Raw genomic sequence first — 19884 nt, forward strand, 5'->3', positions numbered from 1 at the left:
ATATGTCTCAATTGTCACTGACATGTGTGTCCATGATCGGAAACCTCGATTATCGATTCTCATCAATGAACTAGTTTGTGTATGCTTAGTAGGGACCCTGGTTTGTTTAGAATACCATACATGCCTCAATGTTTCCGCCTCAATGTTTCCGATTAATACAGTTACAGCATGGCATGAAACTATTATGAACTGTTGATATATAATAACAAGCACCCTTTATTATTTGCCTCTAGCGCACCATATCCAACAATTTCCGTGTCAACTAGGGTTGCAGATGAGACGAGTTGTGGTTCGGGTCTTTTCACTAACCATGCTTTAAGTCAACCATGCTTTAAGTCGATATCATTGATGGAGTCCATTTACTCTACTTTTGCATAAGCTAGACGAAAAGCGGGAGGCCTCTTGCGACCTTTTCTTTTTCTTTTTCGAAACATAGTACAAACGTACGCAAACAGCCTACCCGTATGAGCACACCGAGAAATCGAGTCCATGAAACATGATCCGGCGGGTCTTAAGATAAATTAAGTCACCATAGACACCTGCCTGTCAATAAAAATGACGCATCCAACTAAATAATATTCAGTTTTTACAAGCATGAAAATGTTAAACCTGAGATTTAAACTTCGTGCCACCCTGTCTCAACACGGTCATTCCCTTTGGGCTCTGGCGCCTGGCACAAATAAAAGGCGGAATATGAAATTTATTCTAGTTTTTCACTTTTCTTTTCTTTGAGCAGCGAGCGCCGGGCGACGTGGGTGTTGGTCTGCTGGACAAGCGGCGTTTGTGCGGGAGGCCGGTCGCGTCCGGTCATCGAAGAAATCTGGATCCGCGATTCCATCGCTCGCAACGAAAAAAGAAGCCTTCTTTTCTGTCGGATTCTCCCATTCTTCCTCCTGCTGCTCGATTCCTTGCCAATTCTGAATCGATTTTCCTGGTAATCTTTGAGTTCGGGTCACTCGTTCAACAACTCTCCAGATCTTCTTCCTCCTGCCTCTGTTGATTGCGCTTTTCTTCTTCTATCTCTCGATTGCCTGATGCAATAAGGAGCCAATGGCGCTCGGCCACACGCGCGCCGACGTCCGGTCGGGCTCCTCCTGCTTGTCCGCCACCATCGTAGCCGTCTTCGTCGGGCTCTGCCTGGTCGGGGTCTGGATGGCCTCCTCCACCCTCGTCTCCCCCGTCGAGTTCTCTCCGTTCCAGGCAGCCTCATTGTGGCGCCGCCCCACCCCAACCCCCGCCGGTGCTGGAACGGAGGGGAACACGACCCCCGACGTGTCCCCCGTCGTCGACTCAGAAAAAAGCGCCGATGAGCAGGAGGAGCCTCCTGCGGTGAGACAGGACGCCGTGGCGGAGCCGCTAGAGAGAACAAATCAGCAGCCTGATGAACAGGTTGTGACAGAGCCCAATGTGGAGAAGCCGGATGTGGATCAGGAGCAAGAGTCCAAAAGAGACGCAGAGGTGTTCCCGGATGCAAGCCAGGCCGAGCTCCTCAACGAGACAGCAACAGATCCGGCACAATGGAGCACGCAGGCCGCCAAGTCGGACATTCCAGATACCACCACGGTGGCGTCAACTGCAGCGGCGAGCGCCAATTGGAAGCTCTGCGACACCGAGGCCGGAGCCGACTACATCCCGTGCCTCGACAACGTGGAATTCATCAGGAAGCTGCAGCACGATGAGCACTATGAGCACCGGGAGCGGCATTGCCCCGAGGAGCCGCCGACGTGCCTCGTTCCTCTGCCGAACGGCTACCGGAGCCCGATAAGATGGCCCAAGAGCAGAGATCAGGTTCTAGTTGGTCGCTGAAGAAATTCTCTGTGTTTGATGCATGAGGTCTGTAGTTATCTGCTGGCTGCAGACATGGTTTGTTTACCCACTTGGGGTTTTGTTGCTGCAGATATGGTACAGCAATGTCCCCCATACTCAGCTGGTGGAATTCAAGGGCCATCAGAACTGGGTCAATATCTCCGGGGAGCATCTGGTATTTCCGGGAGGTGGGACTCAGTTCAAGTACGGCGCGTTGCATTACATCGATTTCATTCAGGAGGTAACACTTGACTGCTACCATTCATTACAATATTGATACTGACAAGCTGATAAGTTCAGAGTCTCTGCGTTCTGAAAAAGTTAATTCAATAATTTGTACACAAAAGCTACGGTCAGCATATCATGGTCAGATAATGCTAGTGATATTTTGAATAGGTGATGTGTGCAATTTTTTTTCAGAAATGAATTATGCATAACTATGCTTGCCTACATGATTGCTGTAATCAAGCAGAATACAGTTAGCCGTTCCTCATGAAAAAGGATGGTGTACTTCTTTTTCTTTGGAACGGAGGTTGAAAAGCCACCATCCTGTGCAATGGATGGTGTACTTGATTTAGGAATGCAATGTAGTTTATCTTTTCCGAATGGAATAGCCCCGGCATCTGCAGCGACTGAATGCAATGTGGGAACACAATGTAGTTAACACTGAGGTTCTCTGTTTGACATGCGTTCACAGGCAAAGAAAGATGTGGCATGGGGAAAAAGGACCCGTGTAATTCTAGACGTGGGCTGCGGAGTGGCGAGCTTTGGAGGATATCTGTTTGACAGAGATGTTCTTACCATGTCCTTTGCACCGAAAGATGAGCATGAGGCTCAGGTGCAGTTTGCTCTCGAGAGAGGAATCCCTGCCATATCGGCGGTTATGGGCACGAAAAGGCTCCCGTTTCCTAGCGGGGTCTTTGATGCTGTTCATTGTGCACGCTGTAGGGTACCATGGCATATTGAAGGTGGTAAGCTCTTGCTCGAATTGAACAGAGTGTTACGGCCTGGTGGTTACTTTGTGTGGTCTGCGACTCCTGTGTACCTGAAAAAACCCGAGGATGTCGAGATATGGGAAGGTAAATTAATTGGTGATTGCTTGTTTTTTTCTTTCATTTGTTGCTCCCAAGTTCTGGCAAATAACCTATCTAATATCTTATTTGTTGGCGCTTTGCCAGCCATGTCTGCTCTGACAAGGTCGATGTGCTGGGAATTGGTGAATAAAGTAAAGGAGAGGATAAATCGAAAGGGCATAGCAATTTTCCAAAAACCAAAGGACAACCGCTGCTACGACGCAAGATCTGCTGATGCGAACCCTCCACTGTGTGGAGAATACGATAATCCTGATGCTGTCTGGTAAGGTTATATACTTACATCTTTGACGATGCCACCAAATATTGTTCATAACTTAACATATTTTCTGGTTTCCCTTCAGGAATGTTTCGTTGCAGTCTTGTATCCATAAATTTCCCACAGGCCCCGCCATCCGTGGTTCACGGTGGCCAGAAGAATGGCCACTGAGGGTGGAAAAACCACCTTACTGGTTGAACAGCTCAGAGGCTGGAGTGTATGGAAAGCCTGCTCCAGACGATTTTCAAGCAGACTACGAGCACTGGAAGCGGGTCATACGCAATTCTTATATGGAAGGCTTTGGTATTGATTGGAATGCTGTCAGAAATGTTATGGACATGAAAGCTGTATATGGAGGGTAAGAAAACACATCACATGGTTGTTCTCTTCTAGCATTGAAAAGAATGAAAATTCTGCCACCCAGTCTACAGTTTTCTTGCATGGCAATCGTAATGTAGTACATGCCATGAATTCCTGCCGTCTGCTTGCTGATGTAGGTTTGCAGCGGCTTTGCGAAACATGAAGGTGTGGGTCATGAACGTAGTTCCAATTGATTCACCCGACACACTCCCGATCATATACGAGCGCGGGCTGTTTGGACTGTACCATGACTGGTGCGAGTCGTTTAGCACCTACCCGAGAAGCTACGATCTTGTGCACGCGAACCATATCTTCTCCAAGGTTAAGAAGAGGTAATATTCTTGACAGAAGATAAACTGACGCAACACAAAAGGTGTCGTGAATGAGTGTATGCATGTGGAAATTTTATTATCTTGGTGGTTTAGTAAGACTTGAAATGTTGATGTTGTAGGTGTGAACTGTTGGGTGTGATCGTGGAGGTGGATCGTATAGCGAGGCCGGGAGGGAGGCTGATTGTTAGGGATGACATGGAGACGATAAGCGAGGTCGAGTCAATTGTCAAATCGCTGCACTGGGAGGTTCGGTTGTCGTACTCTCAGGACAAGGAAGGCCTTCTATTTGTGCAGAAGACCATGTGGCGACCAAACCCTTCTTCCAGTTGACTGAAGCTAAAAAAGCTCTCACGATCCATTGGCATATACATATATATATATACACATTGATTTTTTTGACAGAGTATACATTGTTCTTATGTAGAAGAAAGTTGATCTGTAGGGTAGCATATGATGATATTGTTACTAGCAATTCATTTATCTTGAATTAGCAGGGGAGGCAAGACAAGGCAGTGTATGTAGTTTATGTAATACATGATCATTATTTGTGTTAATAATAAGATATACTGTTTTTCCACGCTTGCCGCCAATGCTGACTGATCTCAGATGTGAGAAACAATTAACAGTTTCTTGAAGCATAATAAGAAACAGAAATGATTTGATTACAAAGTTTGAGGCAGTCACAAATGATTTCGATTCCAAAATTTCAGGCAATGTGGATTTGAAGTAACAAGGTTACCCTGCCCGAAACAAGTGTCAGACAAGTCATGAGAATAGGAAGATGCTGAAGAAGAATCGAAGAAAGTTTATGGCGATAATAAGGTGATTTTGCCCTCTTTGTTAACTAGGTTATTTTTTCACCCTACATTTGGGTACGTTCTTCAGTTCTTCTGCCTCTAAACAATTGTGGATGAGAATTGGAGTAACTAGTGGAGAACTAGGGTTTCTGTTTTGCTATTGTATTTTCTCAGGTTTTATTCATGATTGATTTGTGCTTCCGCTAGTAGTGTACGAGCTTTCAATAAAGAAAAGCTTGAACCAAAAGCTTTGGTTTCTACTATGGCACAGAGCGGTTGCTCATGAAGATGGGTTTGTGGGGAATACATTTTCATCTCCACAATCAGGAGGATCGGTTATGTCTCCAAAGCATACTAGTGTTATGCTTAACGGCGGAACAAATGTTAAGGCCGCGGGTACAGGAGTTTATCTTGGAGGGCGATATTCCAGGAGGACATTGTTGCTTTTGGTGGTATTTCAGATAAGGAGATGGAAGTCCTATCGAGTGCAAGAATTCGTTCTCAACCGAATGCTGATGCTCCGCGGATGGAGCGTGCTCAGCTATTAACCCAAGCAAAAAATAAGGTTTCTAGTTCAGGTACTTGTTCCAAATTTGCGCTTGCTTCTTTGTCAAATGATACTGTTATGTCTCGGGCAGTGAGGTTGGGTGTTTCGTAGTCACCTTGGCAAATTGAGGACTCTATTAATCCCTCATGGAATGGTGGCACAAAGCAAAGCACGACACCCCTAGCCCCATGCGCAAGGGATTGGCCACCACCACCCTACTGATGCCCTGGATGACTTGGAAGCATAGAAATGACTGCGTCTTCGAAGGCGCTCAACCATCTGTCCACTCCCTAGTGACTAGGATCAAGGAGGAAAGCAGGCTCTGGGCGCGGGCGGGTGCACAAGGGCTAAGAGTAGTCTAGCCTCCCACCTGGGACGTGCACTGATTTTTTTGACCCTTTTCCTGTAATCTGCCTCCTGGGCCTTTTCAATGAAATGAAACACAAAGGTCCTTTGTATTTTCTAGAAAACAAATTATTATAAAGGAAACAGATAATATGAGGACGCTAGTTATGTTAGCCAAAAATTTAAAAGAAAAAAGTGTTGAGGAGGGTCAGCATGCTATCTTTGGTCACGCTTCTGATTTGTCACTTGATTTAATAGGAGAGGAACAACATGTCGAAGAGGAGGATACTGTTACTTTTGTTAAACCCAAAGTGACTAGGGTGTACAAACGAAAACAAAAAGTAGTGCCAAAAATTGTACGTAGGAGTACTAGGTTGAGCAAGAAGTAGTTTGATTCATACATAAAATGAAAGACGGTTTTTGGAATAGTGGTGGTTTTAGAGATTCAGCGAAGCATATTTTTATCAATGAGACAATTAGGGATTTCAAACTAGATTTTTTTGCTATTTCGGAATCTGGAATAGATAATATTTCTGCACCTCTTTTGAATCATATTTCTGGAGGGTTGGACTTCCAATGGTATTGTGTTCCTCCAATTGAGAGACCAGGTGGTATCTTAGTGGGTATCAACGCTGATACAATCTCAGTCCAAAACATAGTGACCGGAGAAAGGTGTGTCAAATTCTACGTTACTTCTAAACACGATAATTTTAAATGGGTTTTGGTCGCTGTTTATGGGGCTTCTCAAGATGAGCAGAAGCCTGATTTTCTAGCTGTTTAGTCAGGATTTGCGAAGACGAACCTTTGCCTCTGATTGTTGGAGATGATTTTAATATCATCGGGTGAAAGGAAGACAAGAATAAGGATACTTTTAATGAGCGTTGGCTTTTCATTTTTAATGCGATAATTGAAAGTTTTGGATCTCAGAGAGATAGCTCTCTCTGGACGCCAATTTACTTGGGCTCCTACACATAAAAAAGTCGATAGAATTTTATCTAGTATCGAATGAGAGCAGAAATTCCCTTTGGTGATGGTTAGGGCTCTAAGACGGTCCGGCTTGGATCATACTCCTCTGATTCTAGATACTGGGGAACAAGATTTAGCGGCAATAGATCTACGTTCTCCTTTGAACTCGCCTGGTTCAAAAAGGATGGTATCTTAGACATAGTCAAGCGTGAATGAACGTCTATTTCAAGTGGGGATAATGCTATGGAGAAATGGAAAAATAAGATAAGACATCTTAGGCAACTTCTCCAGGGATGGGCACAAAATTTAAGTGGGGATTACAAAGTCAAACGGGATAGATTATCGCACATAATTGATATCCTTGCTTGTAAAGCGGAGACAGTTCCGCTAGATGAGGAGGCGAGAGCCATTTTGCACAAGGCTAACAATGATCTAGCTAAGTTACGCCACGATGAGGAGTCTAAGTGGCTACAAAGAGCTAAAGTTAAACATATCCAAGAAGGAGGGGATAATACGAAATATTGTCACTTAATTGCAAATGGTAAACATCATAGAAAGAAGATTTTTCAGTTAGAACAAGAAGAAGGAAGCATTATGGGTCAGGAAATTTAAAGACATACATATCTGATTATTACAAGAATCTGTTTGGACCACCACAACCGAGTTCCTGTACTCTGGTTGAATTAGTAAATCAGGACATCAAACAAATCTCGGACGACGAAAGTAAAATTTTAATTGCGGATTTCACGAAGGATGAGGTTAAAAAAGCAGTGGCACAAATGGAGAAAAATAAGGCCCCAGATGGATTCCCGGCGGAGTTTTATCAAGCATGTTGGGACTTTATAAAAGGATGATTTAATGGCTACGTTTGAGTGTTTTCACAGAGGTGAGCTACCTCCGTTTCACTTGACTTATGGGACCATAATTTTTTACCTAAAAAAGAAAGGGATTTCTATTTTCGTGCCCTCGGGTCCTTAGTTGTACTCAGTTTTCCCCAGCTCCTTATTTTTTCCTCAGTTTTTCCCAAGACCTTGTCTGAAACCCGCAGAAGGAGCTCGGATGGAGGATTCCCGTTTAGTTGACGTTGGTTGGTGCTGGCAAGTGGGGCCGCTGTTGGTGCCCCACAGTGGACACGTATTCACTTATCCAGATCATCGTGGGACCCACAACGTGTCCACATTAGTGCGCCGGACCCACAGCTTACCCAGGTGACCGTTGCAAAATGGGAGCCCGAGCCAGCCCCGCGCCCGTGCCCGTGCCATTGCTTCCCCTTTCTTTCCCGCGCTCGTGCCCGTGCCATTGCTTCCCCTTTCTTTCCCCGCGCCCCATTGTTCTTCTTCTCCGCCAGCGGCAGCCCTTCTCCGGCAGGCAGGTGATGTCTAGTTTCTCTTCGACCTCCCGTTCTTCATGGCCGTAGTATGGACCCGTGCCTTTGACAAGATGCCCTGACTGCCCACGCCAGGAGCCTCTGAAGCGGTCGATCTGTAAGACGGACGACAACGGCAACCGTGGATGTGAGTTCCTTGCATGCGAGAGCTTGCCATATAGAGAGGGGGATAAGGTTAGATCTCGCTCCAATTTCTCTGTTTTCTCTTGATTTTCTTGTTATTCCCTCGAATTTGGGATTTAGGGTTCACGTTGTTGTTTTCAGATCCTGAAGAAATGCAGGCATTTCGAGTGGATCGATGTGTACGTTCAGAGGCTTCAATTGCAGGAATCAATTGGCGCTATTGGGGAGCGCAATTTGGGAGAGGGGGGGGGACTTGCTGTAGAGAATGCGGCGGAGAGAGGAGCCGTTCCGATTATGCCTAATGCTCCCAATGCAGGACTGGTGGAAGTGAAGGGAGAACTGAAGAAAATGAACAAGTAGTTAAAGCAGCTGATCGAGTTGAAGAAGCAAGCTAATCTGATGGCTAGTTGTTTCTTCTGTTGTATAATTGCGATCGGATTCTTATCATTGCTCACCAGGCGCTAGAAGTTGTTACAAGGGATACCTTGTTACAAATCCATTATTCAGTTACATGTACTTGTAGTTGTTTTCATAGTTAGTGTGTGCATTCACCGAAATTACCAACTATATTGGAATGCTAAAGAAAGTTGATAATTGTTAGAGGGGTGACAAATAATCTATTCACCGAAATCTCCCAAATATGCCAAAACTATATCCCCTAAAAGAAAAGGAAAGCGAAAGATAGTTGATAATTGTTAGAGGGGTGACAATAACGCATTCACCGAAATCCGCAAATATGTATGCATCATATTTATACCAAAATTATACCACTTTTAGGCCGTTTCAAATTACCAAAACTATATCCCCTAAAAGAAAAGGAAAGCGAAAGATAGTTGATAACTGTTAGAGGGGTGACAATAATGCATTCACTGAAATCCGCAAATATGTATGCCTCATGTTTATACCAAAATTATACCACTTTTGGACCGTTTCAAATTACCAAAATTATATCCCAAACTATATTCCCTAAAAGAAAAGGAAAGCTAAAGATAGTTGATAATTGTTAGAGGGGTGACAATAATGCATCCACCGACAGAGAGAGAGAGAGGAGTGGCCACGAAGAGAGAGAGAGGGGTGGTCACGAAGAGACGGGGAGGGGTATACTGCCCGTTAGATCAGTTGATCAACGGTTCGTGGAGTCGATCCATGTGACAACGGCTCAACAGATCAGGATAAGTTTGGGCTTCTGAGAGCATTTGTGACAGAACTTGAGGGCAAAACTGAGTAGTACTAAGAATCCAAGGGCACATAAATAGTAAATAGACTAAGGGATTCAAACAAAAGAATTACAAAGTGAAAAATGCGTGTTTTGTACAATATAATTCATATTGGGCTACATCAAATTATTTGCAATTCAAATATACATGAGTGTGACAATTATGACATCATTTAGACAAACTATGTTTTTGAGGAAGATGTTTTGCAAAGGGGTTTGAGTGGAAAACCATGCATCTTCATAGCTACACTAGTGATTATGAGAAGTGACAATTTGTGGTAAGACTTGATTTATATATGTTTGTTAAGGTTTTCTAGATGGCAGGTTGCGTAGGAAGACTCCATGAGTAGGTGCCACTATGTTTTTATTTTTTTGAATTTTTTTGCGCATGAAATGACTCAATTAGATATGTTAATCTCATTTGTTGACTCTCTGTTGACCAGCTACTTGAGGGTAAAATTGAGTATATTGCACTTGCCAGTCTAAGTACTCGAGGGGAAAACTGAGTACAGATAAAATTTCTGTATAAGGCCCGAGGTTATAACTGAGTACACCAAACGTCCCAGGGTTAGACTCGTGTCGCGGTGCACACTGCAGCCATGCATAGCGGACGCGTGTTGCGGTACACGCCACCTTCGTCTTTATAGAGCCCTTTTTCTCTCCCTCGACGCACGTTCTCACTGCAACCGCCTCTCCTGTCCCATCATCTTCTCCACAATCGAAGAAAAAACCCTGAAGAAAACCGTCGGCGATGGACAAGAATGTGATGCCCATTGTCGGCGCATCAGCCGCCAGCGCATCGGCCGCTGCCCCCATCCAGGCCCCTGTCGCTGTTTCCAACCACTGGCGGGCCTATGTGTAGCTGTCATCTAGGCCAAAACAGTAGCCCAACGGCATCAGTAGCTAGGCTCCCGTGCGTGAGGCTACAGTCCAGCTCAGATTGGCTCGATCTGATCGAGCGTTCTCTACTTCTCCCGATCGAGTGTTATCTACTTCTCCCGGCCATACCATTACAGCTACGATTCATTCTACGCGAGGCGACATACAAAAAAAAAAGCTAGCGACGCCGTTAGCAGAGTCCAGCGAGCGGATGCCGGCTGGAGAACCACAGGCTGAAATTCAGTGAAATTCAGTGACCGGCGTTGGAATCCAGATGTACTAAATTTTTGGTGATAAACTAAGAACACACCGACTAAGAGCAAGTGAGTACCATTTTGAGATGATGCCGTTTAAAAAAACTCGTGAACCTTTTTGTTTATATTGAACAGTTCATCAATCTTTATGTTTGCACTGTTGTATTGCACAATTTTTTAACCTTCAGTTTTACCATTGGACTTTTTTTTTGATTTTGAATACCCATTACAAATTGCCTGTGCCCGCCCATGGGTAGCAGCCGGCGCATCAGCCGCTGGCGCATCGGCCGCCGCCACTGTCCAGGCCTCCGTTCAGACCCCCGTCGCTTGGAACCCGTACGAACCAGTGTCGTACGTCGCGCCGGAGAACCCCTACGACACCAGCATCGTCGACGACGAGCCTAAGGTAACCCTTTGCTCCCTTGTTCTTATCTCATTTCAATCCTTTTGTGTTAGATCTAGCGTTATTAGGGTTCGTCTGTTCCTAGTTCAATCCATTTGTGTTAGATCTTGCGTTATTAGGGTGCGTCTGTTCCTAGTTCATTCCTTTTGTGTTAGATCTTGCGTTATTAGTGTTTGTGATTTGCTTTTGTTTAAGATTTGTGCCGATGATGATGAATATTTGGGCACAAATTGATTTAGGGTTTGGTCAGTAAACAATTGGTGTGTACAAATTTGTTGTGCATGATCTTTGGTTTATCGACTCAAATCCTGGATATAATTGTGTCCAATGTAACTGAGGCTACCTCTTTTTTTCGAGCCCATATTATCATGCATGATCTTTGTTCACTCTCTATTCCATCATCGTTGCAATTGACTCCGTGTTTTTTGCACGATCTTTGGTGCTACGTGACAGGTGTGCAGAGCAGCGACGTCGACAGCGGCGACGAGTCCTTCCACACCAAGACTCGTCACGTCCTCAGGAGGCTACAGTCCGACCATTACGATGGCCCCTTTGCTCGAGGCATTTACAAGTGCTCCTTCTGCAACAGGAAGCTCCGCGCCACCGACTTCAACTACCTGGTGAACCATGCTGAATCCATTGGCAGATGCGGCGCTAGAGTTGGAACGACCGTGAACGTGCATGCGTTCATGGCCAAACACAAAGCACTTGGGATTCACCTGCACAACCTCCAAGCGAGTCACAAGCGCTACCTGGAGGCGTTGAACTGCACTCTCTATATGTGACTGCTCTATCTGTAGAGCAGCTTAAATTCATGTAAAATGTAGCTTATGTTGTAGGGTTCTATCGGTACTACTGTTGGATCTGTCGTGAATATATCTATGCTATGTTGGCTGCCGTATGCAGCTTATCCTATATTTTCTCTGGATTTGTGCCCTAGATTTCCTACCTGATTGGGTAAAAACGAAGGCATAAAGAAATGAATGGCGTTAAAAACAGAATGAGAAGCTGCTCTAGATTTGCTACCAATTTGGGCTATCAAATATGAATGAGATCGAGTGAAAGAGAGGAAAAAAGTACATTGAAAACTGCTAATCTGGGCAAAAGAGACAAAAACCACTCGTGCCCACGTCACGGACCCACACGGCTCCACACGCTACGGCCACACAAACACGGTCTCGTCCTGTCCCACGCGGTTCCTTTCTACCAGCCCCACACGACGCAGCCCCACAAATGACACGACCCCACTCGTCAGCACGAAACGGTCAACTTAACGGATTCCTTCCGTCCGAGCTCCTTCTGCGAATTTCAGACAAGAGCTTGGGGAAAACTGAGGAAAAACTAAGGAGCTGGGGAAAACTGAGTACAACTAAGGACCTGAGGGCACGAAAATAGAAATCCCAAAAAGAAAATGCTATACAAATATAACAGTACCGTCCCATTTGTTTGTTAAATGTTAGTTTCAAATTGTTCACCAAAGTAGGGACGAATCGAGTATCCACAATAGCTGAAAATGTTATACAACCAACCCAAACTGCTTTCATGCCCGACAGACATATTCTAGAGGGAGTAGTTATTTTACATGAAACCATACATGAACTCTATAAGAAAATCTGGATGGTGTGTCGTTTAAAATAGATTTTGAAAATGCATATGACAAGGTAAATTGGTCTTTCTTGCAACAAGCGCTACGAATGAAATGTTTTGATCCTAAATGGTGTACATGGATACAAAAAATTATAGAGAAGGGTAGTGTGGGCAACCGGGTAAATAATTACATATATTTCGAAACTAAAAAAGGATTGTGTCAAGGGGATTTGATGCCACCAATATTATTTAACATCGTCCCGGATATGCTTTCTATTTTGCTTGCAAGTGGAGGGTCTTATTCCATATTTAGTTGAACGGGGTTTGCCTATTCTTTAATATGCCGACGATACCATTTTATTTATGCAACATGATCTTGAAAAGGCACTTAATATGAAGTTAGTGTTATGTATTTTTGAACAGTTGTTAGGCCTAAAAATAAACTTCCACAAAAGTAAACTATTTTGTTTTGGGAAGGCCAAACAGAGAGAGGATGATTATATATCTCTTTTTGGTTGTGACATAGGTTCACTTCCTTTTATATATCTAGGGATTCCTATCCATTTCCGCAAATTGAGAAACTGTGAATGGAAACTGGTGGAGGACAGGTTTGAGACAAAATTTAGTTGGATTGGGATTTTTTTTTTCATATGGTGATAGGTTGGTTCTGATTAACTCAGTTTTAACTAGTCTGCCAATGTTTATGCTTTCATTTCTCGAGATTCTGAAAGGAGTTCGAAAGAGGCTAGATTTCTTTAGGTCCTGGTTCTTTTGGCAAAGTTATGGTCACAAGAAAAAATACAGGCTAACGAAATGAAATATTATATGTAGACCCAGGGACAAGGGCGGTTTGGAAGTAGAGGGGTCTAGATTTAAAAATAAGAGTTTGCTCAGCAAGTGGCTTTACAAACTTTTCAATGAGGAGGGAATTTGGCAAGAGCTCCTCACTAAGAAATACCTACATTCTAAAACTTTGTCACAAGTTTCAGAAAAACCAAGTGACTCGCCATTTTTTAAGGGCTTACTGAAAGTGGAGGAGATTTTTTTATCTCAGGGTTCTTTTGTGGTTGGTAATGGGATGAACACATTTGGTTAGGTCATAAGTCATTGGCGGAAGAGTACCCGTCTCTTTATAATATTGTAAATCACATTAATGTCACGGTTGAAAATGTGTTTGCGACAAATCCTCTAAATATTAGTTTTAGGAGGACTTTAAATGATAACATATGGGAAAGATGGACACATCTCTTACACAGGCTTATTATGGTACAGTTAACTGATAGTGAGGATAGATTCAAATGGAACTTAATGGCTTCTGGTGTTTTTTCTGTGAGGTCCATGTACAATGATCTCCTCTTTAGATACACGGTTTCTCTCAAGAAGCATATCTGGAAGCTGAAGGTGCCACTAAAAATAAAGATTTTTATGTGATTCCTCCACAAGAAAGTGATTCTTACGAAAGAAAGCCGCATGTATCGATTGATGTAGAGGCTAGGAATGCCCCATTTCGAAAAAAGTAATAAGAGAAGACGATATCTATCTGCATACTACAGCAGATTGAATGCAAAGGATGAGAAGACTGCAAAAGGATAAGAGAAGACGCGCACCGTCCTCCCCCGAGTGGAAATTGACGTAACCGTAGCCTGACCTGTGGGCGATGTCATGGCAGACGCGGAGAGACATTACGGGCGCGACTTGGCAGAAGATGGAGTATAGCTACCCCTCCGCGACAGGGAAACGATGTCATGATCAGGCCATGAGCGAACAGCTTGGCATTGCCGCGGGTGTTTGCCTACCGGAGGAGCTATACTGGGTACTCTGGAACTTGGGTTGAGAATAGGGTGTGTATATGTCTAAGTTGAATGAGATTTTTTTAAGTCTTAGTCAACCCAGAAAAGTGTAACTACAGTTCAAAGAAAAGTGTAACTCGGTCCAGTTACACATTTCTGGCAGAAAAGTGCGATTGCACTTTTTTAACAGAAAAGTGTAACTCAAACACTTTTCCGTAAGTGACTTAGACTTAAGAAATTCTCAGTTGACTAAGAAATAGCAAAACCGTTGAGAATATCCTCAGGAACTTGCAGTATTGAGTACTCAATCCAGGTCCAGGGCGGGTGTAATGCATTTTTGCATTGATGCATCTTCACTGTGTGTTCTATGACAGGCCTTTGCAGAGAGAAAACACATTTGCAATAACTAAGAACAGCAAACAAAAGTACAACTCGAAAGAAATGCCATGAATTTAGATCAAACCAGGAACACTTAGTTACTCTCCAACCATCAATAAGAGTGCATCCTAACATGTATAAAACTTAAAAGTAACTCAGCTTTGACATCAATCAGACCAAACCATCAATTATATCATTTCTCAAGCATTGGATGACAAAGGCGCGGAAGCGAGTTCAGCAGAGTCGTCAGAAACACTCGAGGACGACGGTGCAGAATCGAGGTCGGTAGTGTCGTGTGAAGCATTCGAGGATGACAGTGCGGAAGCAAGGTCAGCAGCATCACCGAATTCTTCTACTTTCCTTTGTTGCAGAGCTTCTATTGCTTGTGAAATCTTAACCCGGAGATCACTCGCAGACTCTATCAGATGAAGGACCTCAGTCTTCTCCAGCTCAAGTAGCATCCCAGTTACCTTTGCAGCAAATTCAGGCTCCACTTGTTCAACCAACGAGTACAACTTCTCACCCAGAATCTAAAAAACAAAAGAATTCAAACTAAAAATCCACCCTTCATTAACATAGATAGTAAGTACGAGCACGGCATGTAAATGTATAGTTGTTCAATGAGCACACTCTAATATAAAGTGTGAAAAGTGGCACCTTACAAGCATGAAAAGTAGAGTTAAATTGTCCTCACCTCATGTTGTTTCTCTGCATCAACAGAAGCTAGAGCGTTGTTGTTGTTTGCATTATATGGAGAAGGGACAGTAATATCAGCTTGTGTGAAGCCATGGGCTACAATGGAAGTCGAGAGACGTAGGGGAACCATCGCGGCCGTTGCAGCTCCATTCATGTATGTGACGTCTTGATTCAAAATTGGGTGAACCATCTGCATTGTAAAATCACAATAAGTCAAGTGAAGTGACTATTTGGTGCTAAAATCTGAACTTAGCTAGATACATCCATTATCAAACATCATGAGTGTTCAGGATTAAAACTAGTAATACAAGTTAAAGGGCCATTTATTCACACGAATACCTGTTGGTGTTGTTGATGATGTATTTCTCGACCCACTCCACGCCAAGCACCCACCCTATCGCCATGATGCATTGGCCTCGGTATGTTGTGTGGCATCATGACGTTAGGGACCAATCCAAGGAATAAATTTTGTCTTGGATATTGTTGATATCCAAAACTTGGGAAGTGTGGTGGCAACACGCCATGCGTCCCTGGAACGGAGTATTGATGGCCAGCAATGTTTCGTGGTATTGCGGGTATTACGACTCCAGTGTTTTGAGCACGAGCAAAGTGTGCCTGTCAAAAATGTGGTCAACATAAAAACATATTTTTTTGTCTCTCTAGAGTTCTCAACAAAAAGATGGGATATAAGCATTTCAAGCACCTATATGATTCTACAAATAGTAGAAGATTCAATGTCTAGATATTTAGTGACAAAGGCATCACGAGAACTGGTTGTTATTTCCTAACTTTATTTTGAAATTAAATATAAGAAAAATTACATGATAAAATAAATATTTACTAACTCCTTGTATGTTTTTCTTCGCTTGAGGTAAACCAATTGCACCCGAACAGTTTAATCTATTTGATCAATTTATGCATAAAAAGGATGGATAATGACTTTGAGACAACAACTACACAAGGACCCACGAAAATGTTACACCAGAGATAAGAACAAATGGTTCACTAAATGTAAAATTACCAAGTCGGATCAAACAAACGAGTCACTAGTTAGTAGGCAAAATACTATCATACAGAAGTCAGTTGTGAACTAAGATTTACCTGTAGTATTGCTCTTCTTTCCTCCTTCCGTTGAGCCACACAAATGTACAGCCGTTTTCTTCCAAACAACTTTCCATTCATTTCGTTAATCTGTCATAGTAATTCAATACTATTATTTAATAATAAAAGATATTCACTCGAAAGAAAAAATACCATCATACACAATAAATAGATTTATTATGTATTGAGCTTACAGCTTTGTGTACAGATTCAACAGTTTTAAATGACACAAAGCCATAACCCTTGCTCCTTCCGTGTGAATCTACCATAACCTAAAAAATGTAAACAACACACTGAGCCATGATACAAAAAGAGGAACTAATAAATAAAGAGATAAATACCTTGCATGACCCTATCTCGCCAAAGTTTTCAAATAAGTTTCTCAGATGTACATCACCAATACTATCATCTAGATTCTTCATATACAAATTGAGTCCTTCAAGCTGTTTGAATTTTTCATTTCTCTCGCGCTCAAACTTGGCCTTCAGCTCAGCTTGCCGTTCTTCCTTTTTCTGAGCTCTTCCAACATACATAATCAAATCATTGACCATCTTCCCATTAAGATTTTTAATAGCTTCAATGGCGCATTCTGATCTCTTATAGTTAACAAAGCCAAAACATCTAGAACTCCCATCAGCATCTCTCATAACTAGAACACTAGTAATTTCACCAAATGGTGCAAACTCTTGACGTAAGTTATCATCCGTGAATTCTTTCGGAAAGTTCTTTATGTACACATTTGTAAACATGCCCACTTGAACGTTTTGCCTCTCTTGACGCCGGATGAAGAGACTAACAAAAATTTGTTTGCCATTGGCCACCGTGCCATTCAAACCGTTGATGGCATCCATAGCAGATTTCTCATTTGTGAATTGAACAAAACCATATCCTTTTGATTGACCATTTAAATAAGTGGCCACTTTACTTGAAAGAATGGTGCCAAAGCTAGAAAACATGTCGTTCAAGCCCTTGTTGTCAATGTTTACCTCAAGATTTTTGATGAACACATTTGCCATTCCATTTCTTCGTAGTGTTGGGTCCCTATTTGAGAACATAACCCGGATAGAATTTCCATTGATAGGCGTAAAATTTAAATATTCCAATGCACGATTGGCTGCAGACAATCACATACCAAGTTGTAAGAGGTAATCAATTCTAATGTCAAGCTCAAGTAACTACTAAAAATAGTGATGCATACATAATGCCCCATTTGTGTTACAAAAGAAAGACATGGTGTAGCATGATTTATATTATTACATAATTAATAATGTAACAATATAGTGTATCATATATTGAAAATTACCAAATGTCCAACGAACGAAGACAAAGAGTAAATACATATGAATTTGAATATTTTAACCACAAAAATATCATGTTCATGAGGTGAACATGCAACCTACCTAGTATAATAATATCATATTTGAATACATACTACGCAAACTACATAGAACTCTTAAAGATTAACATGAAAATGACGGTCAATATTTGGAGGCGTGCACTCACGGTAACAATCAGTATTAATTAACTTGAAAATAAACTGCATGAAACAATTAAAAAAACAAAACTTTTTATAATGGACTGTCACAAATAAGATAGATAATACCAAGAAGAGAAACATGCCATTTGGTTTACGAGAAAAAAGTAGAGAAAACTCACTAGTGAGTTTCTAGTTGTGTTTTACAAATCTCACTATGATTCCATATTTGTTTCCAGAACCATTTCCATGTAAATTATTTTCAGATCAAGTACCCGAATCGGATTCGGATTCCGGTAGTCATGTCTATGTTCAGCCAACATTTCTACAACTAGTGGTGAAACTAGAAACTATCCACGGATTGTAACAACAAAGGTCCCCTAAAAACATTACGACATATCAATCATATTATTTTCAAATGTGCGATATTCCGAAGCCAATCCAATATGATACTATTTGGAAGTTTATTCCTAATTTATTGCAGCCTAGACAGTAAATAAGTGCATGAAAATTTGAATAGCTTAATGATAAAAAATCTAGGTTCACGAGGTTTAGTCTACATGTATTGTACTGCCTCTATGCCAAATTTCATTTCGTGTCAGTTTTGGTCAAAGTAAAACTTTGTAGAGTACACAAGTTACATTGTTAGTAACAACAATTTAACCCCAAAGATCCAAAAGGAAAATTATCTCTACAACTTTAGTAAATGAGATGCTTATGAAGCCATTCACTCACAGCAAAAAAAATGAATCTTAGCTAACTTGGAAATAAGCAACATGATATAATTGAACAAAACAACTACAATTGCTTGATTATGGCGAACTCCCAAATGTGGCACCATAAATAAGATATACAACAGTACAAAACCAAATATAGGGACATCTCACAGACTCACAGTACTATATATCGCGCCAAGTGAGTTCCTATTTTTTTTTCTTTTTCAAAACCATATACTCCGACTCCGAGTCGGATTACAACCTCATTTCCATGTCATATTTTTTTCGTGTAAATGGTCACCGGATGGGATTTGGATTAAAACACTGGTGTTAGTACCCAATATGTATTAGTACATTCCCATCATAAAACTTCAAATTCTCATCTCCAATGTTCACAACAACAAAGCTGAACTTCTATAGAGGATGGCCACAAGTTTTACGAACCTAGTAATTCCAAGGTTGTATATATAGTAAGCAACCAGATCTAACAGAAAACATCCCCTAAAACATTACTCCAGCATACATGGAACAACAGATTGAACACAAACGCTTATACAAGAGATGTAAAGACACAGCTGTAAAAAAGGCTGTAAAGGCAAGGCACGCACCGTCCTCCCGCAAGTTGAAATTGACGTAACCGTAACCCAATGACCTGCCGGCGATGTCGCGGCAGACGCGGAGAGAAACCACGGGCGCGACCTGGCTGAAGATGGAGTATAGCTGCCCCTCCGTGACACCCTTCTCAAGGTCACCCACGTACAGGGAGGCTGTCGAGCCTACCGCCGGCTCGGCCACACGTAGAGGAGACGGCGTCATGATCGGGACCAGGAGCGGATGGCTTGCCATTGCCGGCGGACGTTCGCCAACCGGAGGAGCCGGCAGATAGTACATTAACTAGCTACTGCTCTGTCCGAAGCTCGAGCCTCTCCGATGATGCAGTACTGCGTTTGTTGACAGGCATCGTTCCGATCGCACCTCTATTTATTCTGCAAGGCTTTAACCAGATTTAATTGTTCTCTTATTATTTCCCTGGCCGTATTAATGTCTGCCTTGTTATAAGAAGATTTTGAATTAATGCTTTGGCTGAGAAGATGCTTATCTACATACATATTAATCACTGTAGGCGTTTTTTGTTTGAACGGGATTTTGTGTGTGTGAGCGGGATCAGTGTAGGCATGGACTGCAGAGGTCTCAGTTAAACCGAGTCCACCACGTTGCCATTATGGACCGATTGCTGATGCGAGGGTTGTTGGTGGTTTATTGGAATTTAAATGTGTATAAACTATCAAATATGGATTCTAGTACCTGTCGTAATAGTACCTACGGGTTCTTTCTGTGGAGCCTTCAAATGCAATATATCGTGGATTTGTCTAGATA

General features: G+C 42.4%; 2 protein-coding genes across 2 annotated transcripts; one reads left to right on the top strand and one right to left on the bottom strand.

Moving 5' to 3' along the window:
• The first annotated feature begins 762 nt into the window (after window positions 1-762).
• On the top strand, window positions 763-4425 carry LOC124683764 (probable methyltransferase PMT26). Its single transcript, XM_047218215.1, has 7 exons — window positions 763-1788; window positions 1898-2047; window positions 2504-2885; window positions 2985-3162; window positions 3242-3514; window positions 3654-3848; window positions 3968-4425. The coding sequence occupies exons 1-7, from the start codon at window positions 1051-1053 to the stop codon at window positions 4176-4178; spliced, it is 2127 nt and encodes a 708-aa protein (XP_047074171.1). The 5' UTR covers window positions 763-1050; the 3' UTR covers window positions 4179-4425.
• Window positions 4426-14720: 10295 nt separating this feature from the next.
• Window positions 14721-19353, bottom strand: LOC124659209 (polyadenylate-binding protein 2-like). The gene is made up of 6 exons (XM_047197142.1): window positions 19116-19353; window positions 16659-17431; window positions 16512-16589; window positions 16318-16407; window positions 15215-15406; window positions 14721-15050 (listed from the first exon to the last, which is right to left on the bottom strand). The coding sequence occupies exons 1-6, from the start codon at window positions 19351-19353 to the stop codon at window positions 14721-14723; spliced, it is 1701 nt and encodes a 566-aa protein (XP_047053098.1).
• Window positions 19354-19884: the final 531 nt, after the last annotated feature.

The sequence above is a fragment of the Lolium rigidum genome, chromosome 1, assembly GCF_022539505.1.
Source record: "Lolium rigidum isolate FL_2022 chromosome 1, APGP_CSIRO_Lrig_0.1, whole genome shotgun sequence".
In the NCBI taxonomy this organism is placed as follows: domain Eukaryota; kingdom Viridiplantae; phylum Streptophyta; class Magnoliopsida; order Poales; family Poaceae; genus Lolium; species Lolium rigidum.